This window comes from Diabrotica virgifera, chromosome 8, assembly GCF_917563875.1.
Source record: "Diabrotica virgifera virgifera chromosome 8, PGI_DIABVI_V3a".
NCBI classification, from domain to species: Eukaryota; Metazoa; Arthropoda; class Insecta; order Coleoptera; family Chrysomelidae; genus Diabrotica; species Diabrotica virgifera.
This window is the reverse complement of record NC_065450.1, coordinates 59,305,239-59,320,102: the sequence shown is the minus strand read 5'-3', so window position 1 is coordinate 59,320,102 and position 14,864 is coordinate 59,305,239. Positions and strand designations below refer to the sequence as shown.

The 14,864-nt window shown below is 33.7% G+C and overlaps 1 protein-coding gene across 1 annotated transcript in view; it reads left to right on the top strand.

Annotated features, from left to right (window-relative positions):
* Positions 1-14,864, top strand: part of LOC114336368 (arf-GAP with Rho-GAP domain, ANK repeat and PH domain-containing protein 2) — a 142,531-nt gene that overhangs the window by 121,159 nt on the left and 6,508 nt on the right. The window contains exons 10-12 of the mRNA XM_050657421.1: positions 4,449-4,697; positions 5,478-5,612; positions 13,568-13,786. Coding sequence (XP_050513378.1) covers positions 4,449-4,697; positions 5,478-5,612; positions 13,568-13,786 — 603 coding nt within the window. The remainder of the gene's footprint in view (positions 1-4,448; positions 4,698-5,477; positions 5,613-13,567; positions 13,787-14,864) is intronic.

Genomic DNA, 14,864 nt, shown 5'->3' with positions numbered 1-14,864 from the left:
ATTTCCCGCTTCAAAAACTCATAATAACTTAGAAATACAAATTTAGTCTTCTTTATTTTAAAGTAGTTCAGACGGCCCGTGACGTCACATAGTTTTACATTAGTTTTTTATATGGTTATATCAGTGATGTGGGAGGGTTATATGTAAGTATATTCTTCTTCTTCTTCTTTAGTTTATTGGCCTCCACCTACTTGGATATTTGGCCACAGCATCGTCGCGAAATATGGGAAAATATTTATATTGTAATGACATTTTTTGATCACTATACTTAATAGGAAGTGTGTACCTACTAAGTTTTATCGTTAAATACTTATGAGAATAATAATCAGAATAAAATCACAGTATAAAATTAGTAGGTATAATGGGAGTATAATATAGATAATATATGTACTTACTTATCTGCTTTAACTCCCCGAACTTCTCCGACGGAAAAATTTTCACTCTTTTGAAAATATGTAGCCACCATACACATAATCAACTATAGGTAAGTTATCAGACTGCCCTTTACAAAAACCCTCTTCGGTCATTTTAAAAAATATATCTTAAAAACACTCAAATATATCAGAAATAGAAATTATCAAATATATTTATAAAACTTAGTGTCAGTGTCAAAACGAATGCCAAACCTATGAGGGAACTTACACATTTTTTTATTACGTAATATTATTCAGTTTCCTTTAAAAATAATATTTCCAAACTTTCACGCGGTAAAACCTCATAATATCTTAGAAGATAATTTAAAATCTATATATTTTTTTCTGTTTTCTGGCCTTGGTTTAGAAGAACCCTTAGCCAATGTAAAATAGTTCAAACGATCAAAAACGCTTGTGACGTTACATAACTGTATTTTCTACTGACGTTTATAATGTCTAATTTAAAATTATATACAATTTTGTTTACTTTGTTGGTGCAGAATGTACATGCACAACTATATGACGTCACTATGCGTTTTGGACCACCTGTTTTAATTTGAATTTTTAATCGTCTTTACGGGCCAAACGAAAGACAAACAAAACTTTTTTTATCTTTGATACATGTTTTAAATTATGTTCTGTACTGAGTTACTGGTTACTTTGACCTTGACCTTCAACGGACGTCATCTTCTAGAGTTTCAAGGGTTTTTGGCATTAAATTGATATAAACAGATTACTCATGGGTTTTTGGGATCGCTAAACACGAATATGCTATCAGAATTGACCTCCGGAGGACGTGATGGCCAGGGCTACCGCAAAAGACGTCATCTTCTAGAGTTTCGATGGTTTTCGGCATTTAATTGATGCAAATGAACTGGAGGGTTTTTTTGAGGTCGCTAAACACGAATATGCCACCAGATCCGACTCCCGGAGCACCAGGTTTCCATGGTCAATGAAAGGCGCTCCTGCAGTTTCGAGGGTCTTTGGTACTACATTAATGCAAACGGATTAGTTAATAGTTAATAGGTTTTTGGTGTTGCTGAACACGAATACGTGATCAGCACAGACACAGGAGCGCCTGGTGCCTAAGACAGGTTATCTTCTGGAGTTTCGGAGGAATCAGATGGATTACTCGTAGGTTTTTAACTCCAGAAGATAACCTGTCTTAGGCACCAGGTGCTCCTGTGTCTGTGCTGATCACGTATTCGTATTCAGCAACACCAAAAACCTATAACTAATCCGTTTGCATTAATGTAGTACCAAAGACCCTCAAAACTACAGGTGCGCCTTTCATTGACCTTGGAAACCTGGTGCTCCGGTAGTCTCTTCTGGAGGCATATTCGTGTTTAGCGACCTCAAAAAAACCCTCTAATAATTCATTTCCATCAATTAAATGCCGAAAACCATCGAAACTCTAGAAGATGACGTCCCTTGCGGTGGCCCTGGCTACCACGTCCTTCGGAGGTCAATTCTGATGGCATATTCGTGTTTAGCGATCCCAAAAACCCATGAGTAATCTATTTATATCAATTTAATGCCGAAAACCCTCGAAACTCTAGAAGATTACGTCCGTTGAAGGTCAAGGTCAAAGTAAAGGTCGCCATTGGATAGTCAGGAAAAAATCCTAGACTACTAGTACTTTTCCTTGATCCAAACTTGTACATGTTGCCAGATAACCAGTAACTCAGGGAATTGAAATACTCAGTAAATCTTATAATTTTCCGAGTTTGTGCCTCTATATCTTGAAAATCCTTCATACGATTGAGTTCTGCCTATGAGAACTTTTTATCAGGATGCTTCAAAGAGTATTTTCACAAAGTATGAACGAAATTCACTGGGACCTAATTTCCATAAGGTTTGTGCGGGTTACTTTTAGATTTTTAGTCTGCTTTTATACAGGGTGTCCAGAAACTCTACCGACAAACGAAGACAGAAGATTCCTCAGATAATTTTAAGACAATTTAACCCAATTCACCTAGTTCGAAAATGCTTCTTAAGGGAGCTAGAGCTCTTTGAAGATGGCGTCATGAAATTAGTTTTTCTTAAATACCTCCAGAACGCTTCTATTTATAAAAACGAAAATTGGTGTGCGTATTTACTTTTCAGAGATCAATCGATTCCGTCCATTGCAAATTTCTAGTACCGGTCATAGGCGTCCGTTTTGGGTAGAGCAACGGGTATTTTATCGCATAACTTTTTTGTCCTTAACTTTTATGCATTTTTGACACCGGATTAATAAATTGTGAGGTATTCTAGTACTGAAAGGTACTCTTGCTTTAGGTCGGTAGGACACACCGTTTTCTAGAAAAATCGATTTGAAAGTTTTTCGTTTTTGGAATTTGAAAAAAAAATTGAAAGAACTTTTCAACAAAAAACGAAGTATTTTACCAACATTAAGTAAGAGTAACTTTTAGTACTCGAATACCTCATAATTTAATAATCTAGTGTCAAAAATGCTCAAAAATTCAAGACAAAAAAGGTTATGCTATAAAATAACTGTTCACCTACCCAAAAGGGACGCCTATGACCAGTACTAGAAATTCGCAATTAATGAAATCGATTTATCTCTGGAATATAAATAAATGTACCAGTTTTCGTCTTTCTAAACAGTTTCTTTTTTAAATTTTTTTTTTGATTCAAAAAGCGAAAAATTTTCATATCGATTTTTCTAGAAAACGGTGTGTCCTACCGATTTAAAACAATAGTACCTTTCAGTACTAGAATACTTCACAATTTAATAATCCAGTGTCAGAAATGCATTAAAGTTAAAGATAAAAAAGTTATGGGATAAAATAACCGTTGCCCTACCCAAAACGGACGCCTATGATCGGTACTAGAAATTTGCAATGGGTGGATTAGATTTATATCTTGAAGATAAATACGCGTACCAATTTTTGTTTTTCTAAATAGAAGCGTTCTGGCCGTATTTAAGAAAAACTAATTACAAGACGCCATCTTCAAGGAGCTCTAGCTCCCTTAGGAAGCATTTTCGGACTAAGTTAATTGGGTTAAATTATCTGAAGAATCTCCTGTCTTCGTTTGTCGGTAGAGTTTCTGGACACCCTGTATAAAAAGCAGTTGTTTTTTTAGAACTCTTCAGCGGCTTATTAGCATAATATAATATTTATGGATTACCGTCGAAGGACGACATGATCAACCAGAAAAGAAGATGTATTTGGTGAATTTCTTGGGTGTGAATCTGTATTTTTAGTTTACTCCTCCTGGTTGAAAAACAAAGCATAGAAGTAAAAAAAGTCGGAAACTAAATATTCGGATTATTACCCTCTGCGCTTTTTAAGATGTAAATATAACGCAGAACAGAGTGATGAATTAATCGACAAGGGAATCTATAATTATTGCATTCACGACTTGTCGTTCACCGTGATAATAATCTTTAGAGAACTAGTTCTTTTGTACCTACAAAGGTGAATAAAATAAAATGCGCATAAGCACATAGTGTAAGCCCTATTCTGAAATCAAATCTCCATAATCTTTTACTTTTAGTTTATTTATTCACTTTTATGGGTACAAAGGAACTAGTTCGCTAAAGATTATTATCACGATGAACGACAAGTCGTGAATGCAATTATTATAGATTCCCTGTCGATTAATTAATCGCTCTGTGCTGCTTTATATTTACATCTTAAAACGTGTGGAAGATAATAATCCGAATTTTTAGTTTCTGACTTTTTTGACTTATGATTCATAGATTGTGCTAGCAGTACGTTTTTGTAATTATTTTAATAATTACACCGAACGATGAGAGAAATTTGTTTCCAGTTTAATACTTCTACGGAGGTGCTCTGACGAGATTTATCAAATTGAAATGTTCATAAGCACATAGTGGAAGCTCTATTCTGAGATCAAATTCAATTATCTTTTATTTTTAATTATACTAGTGTTTGTATTATATTTTTTTCTAGTTTGACCCACATAGCCTTTGCTCAGGGTCTGTAATTTGTATATTTACCATTTCTATCAGCGTGATTTATACTTTCATGGAATAAATAAATAAACATTTGTATTTCCTCTTAGGACCCCGAAGGTGATATAAATGTAAACCATAGTCATCAACTTGATACAGAAGTGGTAGCTCAATTGATAAAATACTATCGTTATATTTTTCCCGAAGATCCAGGAGACTTGGAAAAGGAGAAACACATGTTACGAGTCCTGGAAAAGTATTCAAAAGCCCAACAGAGTAAAGTATCAGAAAAATCAGCAGGTGATTTAAGGATATGGGTATATCTTCACAACAAAGAGGGACAATCTTTTAATGTCTCGGTAAGTATTTTTTTTAATTAATACCATTATATTAGTCTATACTTTCACGGTTTTTGCTCAGGATTTAAAAGAACCGCTTCGATTGACATGTAATTTGAAATACGCATAGAAAACATGCCAAAGAAAAAGAGTTATATACTTAGTGCCGATGTGTGCTTTTGCCCCAGGGGTGAGTGCAACCCTTTCTCGCGAGTGAAAACCTGAAGTTTAACCTTTAAATAACTCCGGAAATGTTTTGCAGACTTTGCAATTTTCGTCTTAAAGGGTAGTTTTTAAGGGTTGAAAAATAACTATATATTATAAAATACATTCCCATATGATAAACAAATCATTATTTAACATACTTTAACATGATTAAGATTTAAATAAGCATAAATATGCATTTTTTAATTTTTGGTTAAAAGGTTAATTTTCACCCCCTAAAAACAAAAATCCTAGATTTTAATCATGTAAGTTTTGAAGAAGAAGGTAAACTAAGCTTTTTGCAAAATTTCATCAAAATCGGTGCGGGTCTTTAGAATTCTGAAGTTTTACAATATTTTACCGTGAAAAAATGTACATTACTGCAGCAGTGTATTTTTATTTTATTATTATCAGGTATGTATTGAATCAGGAAAGAGGGCTGCAATGACCTGCAAATCCAGGAAAGAAAAGGCGAATGCTCCCTGCAGTTACATCACTAATGACCACATCAACGAAACTCAAAACTATTTACTTTTGTGTTCAGTGATCGTCATTAACTATGCATAACTTAAGATGTTTTTAACTTTTTTTTTTCAGATTGGTCCTAATAAGACAGCCTATGATTTGTGCAAAGAACTGTGCCAGCAAATGAGACTTCTTGTGCATGAACTGGTAGTTGAAGAAATTATTTTAAATGATAAACTGGTTAGGCCAGTTCATCATCAAGAAAAGGTAAGTTTTGTTATACTAATTATGTTTTACAATGATTAACGACTACTGTGAATTTAGATGAATAGAACTTACGAGAAACTAGGAATAGGGTTTATACTAGTTCTTAAAAATATTAGATAAACAAGTAAATTATCTTAAAAGTATATACAGTCGGAAAAATGACAGAATACCCATGAACGAACATATAAAACACTCTGTATTTTCCTGTCACCGTGTCACAAAGAAAATTGTCCAGTGCAGGTACATGTAACAACAATTATTACATGTACTTGCACTGGCCAATTTTTTGTGTGACACGGTGACAGGAAAATACAGCGTGTTTTATATGTTCGTTCATGGGTATTCTTTCATTTTTCCTACATGTTACTGTAAAAGTGGATAATTGGTAATTGTATACAATTACCGGTAATTTTATACAATTACCAGAGCTGACGGTAAATGTAGGAAATTATTTTCAATTACCTACTTTTACCGGTAATTGTATACAATTACCAAGGACTAGTGGTAAAAGTAAGTAAAATGATGAATAAAAACAATAAATTCCAACAGCTATTCAAGAAGTGTGATTTTTATTGAACTGAATTAAAAACAAGAGATATTTTGTCGAACTTGAATTGAACTTATTTACCATTTGTTGCGACATGGCAAACTCTCATGGAACTTGAAATTAAACAACTTTCCATTTTTTACATTTACAGTTATCTGTTTTTTTGCATGATTTTTTACATTTACTTTTGCAAGCAAATAGCTTATAGCCTTGCCCACCCGAAAGACGTTTTTTTAACATATCGCGCAATGAAAAATGTTTAGTTTTGGGAGTACATAATATGTCTAAAGAAATGAATGATTCTTTGCAGATAGTAAATTGATTTCTGCTATACACCTGTAGCAGTCGCCCTTCTTGGGCTTCTCCCAAGATCTTCTCTTTAGTATCTACCCAATTCGTATAATTCATTTTAAACACTCATAAAAACAGCCAAACGTTTTTGATGTTTTAAACATTTTCTTTGCTTGCTTTTCAAGGCCTTCCTTTGCACTTGTCCGTTTAATTGCAACAGAATCCCGTCTCTCTGAAATTTGATTAGAAAATAGTTCTTCAAGAATCGCATTAGATTCATTCACTGATGGTTGCTCAGGGTTTTCTGGTTCAATTAGAAGCTCATTTGGTTCGTCCACTTCTGCTTCTTCACGTTCTTTAGAATCAAGACCTGACTGGGTTTCTTTTACTTCTATTTCCAAATATTCTTCCTTGGTTTCTTTTGAAACCAATTTTGGAAAGAACCTCAAACATAGCTGCATACGGGCTGCACTTAATGCTATAAGGATAAGCTCGGTTCTTGGCGAATTGTACAGATGGAACAACCTCTGACAACTTGTTTGTTTGCTTGCTTTCCAACTAGGAACTTAGCATATTTTCAATGTCTTTATTCGCAACAAATCCTTGTGACTGACTGTGTCTTGGCTTGCCGTGCGCTATCTTTAAATCTTTCCACATGAAGCACGGTTCTTATATAATTATGTTGAAGAATGTTTGTCCATTGTCGCTTTGCAGAATGCTAGGATCTCCAAAGACACAAAATATGTCAAGAAGAACTAACGCAACTTCTTCTGCACGTTTAGTTTTCAACGACCGTAATTGTACAAATTTTGTTGTAAGTGATTGTTTGTCTATCAAGTGATCTTGGTAGACAAACATGAACTTTGGCTTGCATATCTATCAAATCTATTTGACCTCTACTATTCATTTCTTTTTGACAGTATAGGTTTCACTACTAAACTTTTTTGGAACTTGAGATTTTTCTGGCAAGTTTCACACAGATCCAAATAGATCGTTATGATTTCTACAGTTATGTATTGTGGCATTCTACTTACGTGTCGATCTTTATAATTTGAATTTCTTACTTTTACCATTATCCTGTGGGAAATGTATACAATTACCGGTAAAAGTAAGAAATAAAGGGTTTTAAAGAAAATTTCCTACATTTACCGTCGACTCTGGTAATTGTATACAATTACCGGTAATTGTGTACAATTACCAAATTATCTACTTTTACCATAACGTATACATTCATATTTAAACGTTCATAATATGATACATATAGTACATTCTTTCACGGTTTTTGCTGTAAATTTTAAAGAACCGCTTGGATTGACATGAAATTTGGCATACGCATAGCTAACATGTCGAAGAAGAAAAGTGATATGGTGCCGATGCACTGAGGGGTGAGTTTCACCCCATCTCGGGGGGTGAAAAAAATATGTCAAAGATAAGTCCCGAAATGGATAAACTGACTAATTTTAAGCAACTTTTGTTCTTTAGAGTTTTTTCAGCCAATCAATACTTTTCGAGTTATTTGCAAGTGAATATGTTCATTTTTCAACAAAATAACACGTGTTTAAACGTATTTTCGCAAATAACTCAAAACGTAAGCATTTTGTCGAAAAAATATTCTTAGCAAAACTATAGCCTATAAAAAAGTGAAAAAACAGTGTATATATTAGGTCTCTATACCTAGCAAAAGCAGAGGTATAGCCAATGAAAAATAGGTTCATATTCGAAAGATTCCAAATAGAATAATTAAATGTGAAATATCCAAATAATGAAGCATTCTTGGGGAAAACACATTACAACTTTTTTAAAGTGTTTAAAAAAAGCTTTATTTCTGTTTTTATAAAAAAAATTTCTAGCATCAAATGTAAGCAAGTTACGCTCAAAATAAAGTTGGTCCCTTTTGTTTTGGCAAAAAAAATCAAGAAGATCACCCCCCAATTAGCACCTTAAATGAAATTAATCGTTACCGCTTCACAAGTTACTTTACTTATGTTGTGTTTATATGATCTGTAAGTTTCATCGATTCAAAGTAATTATTTTTGAAAAAATTTGGTCTTAAAGTAAAATTTTAAAAAATTTTAATTTTGAAAAAAATGCTTTTTTTCAAAATAACTTAAAAATTGATAGAGATACTAAAAATCTTAAACAATAAAAAAAGTTGGCTTTACTTTGCTGAATATTTTGTATTTTTTTGTTTTTCTGTAACACAAAAATTGGTTAAGATTCGGTGTTTCTAAATTTGCATACACTCGTGATAAGTGACTCGTTCAAGCCCTTTTAACTACAGCTCTTTCAAAAATAAGGAGTTTGAACCGATGAAACTTACAGATCATATGATCAATACATACGCGAGTAAAAAACTTGTGAAGTGGTAACAATTAAGTTCATTTGAAATGCTAATTAGGGGGTGATTTTCCCGATTTCTTACCAAAAAAAAGGGACCAACTTTATTTTAAGCCTCACTTGTTTACTTTTGATGCTGAAAATTAAAAAAAAAACAAAAATAAGCATTTTTTAAACACTTTAAAAAAGTTAAAATGAGTTTTCCCCAAAAAAGTGCTTCGTTTTTTGTTTATGGCACGTTAAAATATTCGATTTGGAATTTGACGAATATGAACCTATTTTTCATTAGCTATAACTCTGTTGTTCTGAAGCTATTTTCTTGTGGCATTTTTACAATTTTAACTATTTATAATGGGAAATAAGCCACAATATTATTAAAAAATGATTTTTATAAGAAGCTATAACTCTGCTTCTACTAGGTAAATTGACCTAATATATACACCATGTTTTTCACTTCTTTACGTGCTATATTTTAAATACGAATTTTTTTTTCGACCAATTACTTACTTTTTGAGTTATTTGCGAAAAACCCTCTGAAAACGTGGTTATTTTGTAGAAAAATTAACATATTCACTCGCAAATAACTCGAAAACTATTAACTTGGTGAAAAAACTTAATAGAACAAAATTTGCTTAGAATTAGTCATTTTATCCATTTCAGGACTTATTTCGAACATACATTTTTCACCCCCAAAAGGGGGTGAAAGTCACCCCCAGGGCAAAAGCACACATCGGCACAATATCACTTTTTTCTTTGACATGTAAGCTATACGTATGCCAAATTTCATGTCAATCCAAGCGGTTCTTTAAAATTTAGAGGTTTTGCAATATTTTACCTTTAAAGAACGTACTAACATTCATATTTAAAACAAAATCCATGAAACAGGTGGCAACACAAATAGAATGCAAAAGTGAATAGACAACTTACAGAAACGTGCAACAACTGAGATCAAATAGAAGCGGACAAAATAGTGTAAAATATTGAAAATGCTACTGATTAAAAGTTTTAGTTAAAAAATAAAAACTTACCAAACAACACAACGCGCATCAACTAAATCAGGATTCGACAAAAGTTTCTAAATCACTAAACCCGACACTACACATTTATATATAATCCGATTTAGAGAGTTAGGACCATGTTCACTTATATACTGCCTGAAGTAAACATCAATTTATTAAAGTTTCCTGACAATTGGAATAGTCCGTAGATTAAAATGTCGAGCCCACACCTTTCTTTGACCAATAAGAGAACCTAGATTCTTCCCTAAATACGACCTGGTTCCATCCTGATCCCATTCGTATTATTTGTGACACCAGTGCAATTTTGCTTCCTTATGCCTTTCAGTTAACGGCAAGATGAGGAGTGGTCGGTAGGAGTGAAGACCAAAAGATCTTGTTCTCCAGTAAATTGATACTGAGTTATCCTGTAGCAGTCAGTCATTGATTGCAAATTGATTTAGTGTTGTTGTGAAACGATCTCTAAGAGTACTCGTTCTTAGTAGCCGCTCTTAACTGGTTCTGTGATCTTCCTGTACCTCTAGGACTTTGATGTATTTTTCCTTGCATACAAGTGGGTCTTCTAAGGCCGCTTACAGATAGAACCACTTTTTGAAGTCGAAGCCAACCGCAAAAAGTCGCTGGCTTGTCGCTAGTATCGGCGTTTGCTGTGGTTATGTTCGACTTATTTTTATAGTTAACAGCGGCGACAAAATGTAGTCCATTTTTGTCATAACTGCTTTCAAATAGACAAACACGCTTGTATTTTTGTCGCTGCTACCGGCGCGGCGTATCAAAGTGCTCGACTTTTTGCTGCCGACTTCGACATCAAAGAGTGGTTCGTCTGTAAGCGGCCTTATATTACAGTAGACGCTTTCCTACCAACCCTATTAGCAATTTACTGAAGAGCCCTTTCAGGCTCTTGCATCCCTAGTCTCTCTCTCTCACTTCTTCTCTCTCTTCTCTTCTTCAGCCTGTTTGCATCCACTCCTGGACAAAGGCCTCCCCATTAGTTCTCCTTTCTTCTGTTTGTGCTATTTGGTACCAGTTTCTGGTACCAAATATATCATATATGTATATGAACTGAGTTCCTTACCAAATATATTCACATTTACACGGTACATAATGCTGGTTATATCACGAACAGGACTCTACTATAAATGAAAAAACAGGAACATCTAATCCATAGTAAAATGATAACGAGGCAAGACGTTTTAGTGGTTTCCTGATTATTAAACAAGGTACGGGAAATAATTAGATATCTATAAAAATTGCATATATTTATCGGACTCCACAATTTAATAAAGCCTTTTTATAGAATTGCATATAAAACCACGATAAAACAAAAAGATAACAAATGAATACACGTTGTTTTCTGAATCCACTTGACAATATTACTTAATAAAAATCTTATTATCTAACTGAATGAAATATTTAAATTTATATTCCTTTAATTAATAATATAATTATTCTATATGTAAAGTACCAGTAAATATATGGCGTGTGTATAGTAGACCATATAAAAGTTTATTTATTTAGCTCAATATACTGTAGGGTGGACTGTAAATTATTTATGTACGAATAAATAGAACTATATAACTACTTGCAAAATGCTTATAACCTCATGGGTATTATCAGAAAACGTGGTGTCTTTGTTTTTGTTGCCTTGTGTTTGTTGATTATACGGCATGGAAGCGTGGACAATAAAACAGTCTGAAATCAAAAAGTTAAACTCCTTTGAGATGTGGTGCTACAGGAGAATCCACAGAATATCGTGGACTGAAAAAGTAACTAATATAGAGGTGTTACAAAGAATGAAGAAAGAATGTGAAGTCATAAAAACTATTAAAATTAGAAAGATTCAATATCTGGGTCATATATTGAGGGGCGAGAAGTACGTATTGCTTAGATTAATTATGCAAGGGAAGATACAAGGGAAGAGAAACCCAGGACGACGTAAAATATCCTGGCTAAGAAATTTAAGAGAGTGGTTCGGTTGCAGCTCATTAGAATTGTTCAGAAGTGCGGCTAATAAAGTTAAAATAGCGATGATGATTTCCAACCTCCGATAGGGGAAGGAACCTGAAGAAGAAGAAGAAGTTTGTTGATGTCTATATATTTCTGTTGCTATGCCAACTTCATTCCGTCACCTTGTCTATTCCAACACAAAACACACAGACACAAATCACGCATTACGTTGTCACACTGCACTCGTTTTTCTACCTACTTGGATATGAAAATGTCCTAAAATATATATCATCATCATCGAGGCTTTTCATTCCCGGTGGATTGTATGTTGCTCTTACGCTATTCTTGTATATTGTCAAAGTTTATTGTATGAAAAGTCTTGGATTTAAAATATTGTTTATTATATTTTTATTTCAATTATTCTAATTGTTTAAAAGGTAGTAAACTTTGCATCTGGGGCTTTTCGTTGTTTTCCTCGTAATACGAGAGATGTCGCTGAATTGCGTCTCAGGGTGGGTTCATTGCATTGCGATGGTTTGCCTTAAATTGGCAGAATTGTTTGTATTTCCTTCAGAGTTGAGACTTCTGAGCTTCACCGATGAGGCATAAGGATGCTGAAATAGCTATATGGAGATGGTGGTCCAACTCTAAATCAAATATAAACAAAACCTGCCTTGATCTTTTTTATCTTTATTGTATGACTTGTTTTCTCTCGAGGTCTTTCTTTTACTCTCTCAGTTTCTGGTGTCCATCTGGTCACCTTCTTGATATCATCATCATGAATGGTGCTACAGCCCTATGAAAGAGCCTCGACCTTCCCAAGTCTATTACGCCAGTCAGTCCTATCCATTGCCAACCGTTGCCAGTTTGCTGCGCCTATTTTTCTCCCATTCTCATCCACACCATCACTCCATCTGAGTTTTGGCCTACCCCTATTTCTACTTCCCACAGATTGTGACATAAGGATTCTTCTAGGAGGGTTTTTCTGCTATGATCTTGCTAGATGTCCTGCCCATCTTAGTCTTCATATTCTTATAAGAGATACTACGTCTTTACCACCAAATATATGTTTATATCTGTGGTATACCTCGTAGTTGTACCTTCTCCTCCAAACACCATTTTCACAGATGCCACCGAATATTCCTCTCAGATATATTCCTCACCTTCTTGATAAGTAGGTCTTTTTTCCTTCTCTCCTCATTATATCTCATGGTTTATTATTTTTCTCATTTCTCCGTTTTCTATTCTTATCGGGCCCAAAATTCTTCTGAGGATTTTCTTTTCGAATATTTCTAATCTTTTTTCATCTTTATCTGTAAGGCACATTGTCTCAACTACCTCACAGATAAAGATTCTAAGATTAACTACTGGTCTGATTCCAACTCTGTTTATTTTCAGTTTTGTTTTTCTGGATAAGCTCATTAGCCTGCATTGAAAAAAAATCAGAGTTTTTCCCATTTTTTGATATTTCATTATTATTTTATGAGATGTGTGCTTATTTTGTTAATTCTGACATGGCATCTGTTAAATACTACATAGAGCTGTATCCTTGTACAGTTGAGTCCGGGAATCTTTACCCGTGCGTCATCATTTAAATCATACGAAATAAGTCGATGATAAGTCGGAAATTGAAATTTACTAAACACAACAGCAAGTAACAGTAAGTGACTTGCTGTTACGTTTAGTAAATTTCAATGTCCGACTTATCATCGACTTATTTCGTATGCTTTAAATGATGACGCGCGGGTAAAGATTTCCGGGCTCAACTGTATATAATGGTCGAATATTAGTATTCTAGTTTCTAATTTCTTTTTCAGCTATTGGACGTTGTCTTAAAATGGGGCTACTGGGATGAGCAAGATCGAAAAGACAATTACCTGACAGTAGCTCCACTGTCAAAATACTGGGAATACATTGTAGACAAACGATATCCAGTCTCCGGTGAGATGAGATTTGCAGATAGCAAAACAAGACTGTGTAAAATGTTAACGTTCCAATTTTCTCAAGGAAAATTAACATGCTTTAAAGATAAATCGGTAAGTAATCTCTTTTTTTCATAGCGTCCTTAAACTGTTTATTGGATTTCTGTAATTCATGACGCTAGGCTTCTAATTGTACGCCGGTAAATGCACATTTATGCCACTTTAGTCGCAGTATTTAAAAACAACCGTTTTGTATTGGATGGCTATTGCCGTCGTGCTACATAGTGAACTTCGCTTTGACGGCTATAGACGCAAGTGTATCAACGTGTTATATCATCAAGACTCTTGTTAAATTCCATTTATTTTAAAATAGTTTTTTAATTAAATTACTGTCCCAGTGATACTAATTCCGATTGAACATCCCTTTTGTTAAATCTCAATTTTATTGGAATATCCAGGTGTAAAAGTACGAAATTCATATACTTTTTTTGGAAATTTCTAAAATAAAAAAAGAGTGTGTGTGTGTGTACTTTGTACGCACGTAAGAAGTTATACTTCTATTATATAATTTTAACGAAATAAATATACTAAACAGTTTATTTGCATTTTATTTAAATATGAAACTAATTTTAATACTTATCTACCACTTTCAAAAATTTTTTATTAAAACAATATCAAAAATTAAAAAAAATATGAATCGTCCGGATTCGAACCCGGCACCTCTCGATCTCTGGTAGAATGCTCTACCAACGAAGCTATCATCCCTCTGTTTACGTGACATCTCGGACATAATTACAAAGCACGGTGACAAATAGATCAAGTGAAGTATAAATATGTTATTATCTTACTTTCGAGGAAGACAAATCCAAAGACACAAAAATTATAATAAATAGTATATTTACTAAAAACACTAATATATTATTTTCATACCTTATTTGCGATGATACATGTATAACTTTAAATATTAGCAAGGAACTCCATACTGTCCGTGTGCGCATGCGCTCAGAATAATAAAAATTCACTCTCAATCGCGCCTAAAGCAGTATAACTTCAAAAGTATGTACTGTACCAATTGTTTTGAGCATTTAATATTAATTTTCATGAGCATTTATTATAAAAAGAAGTACATCTAAAACAATTTTCATTAAAAAGTATTGAAAATTAAACGATTTATGCGCCATCTACTGGCAAC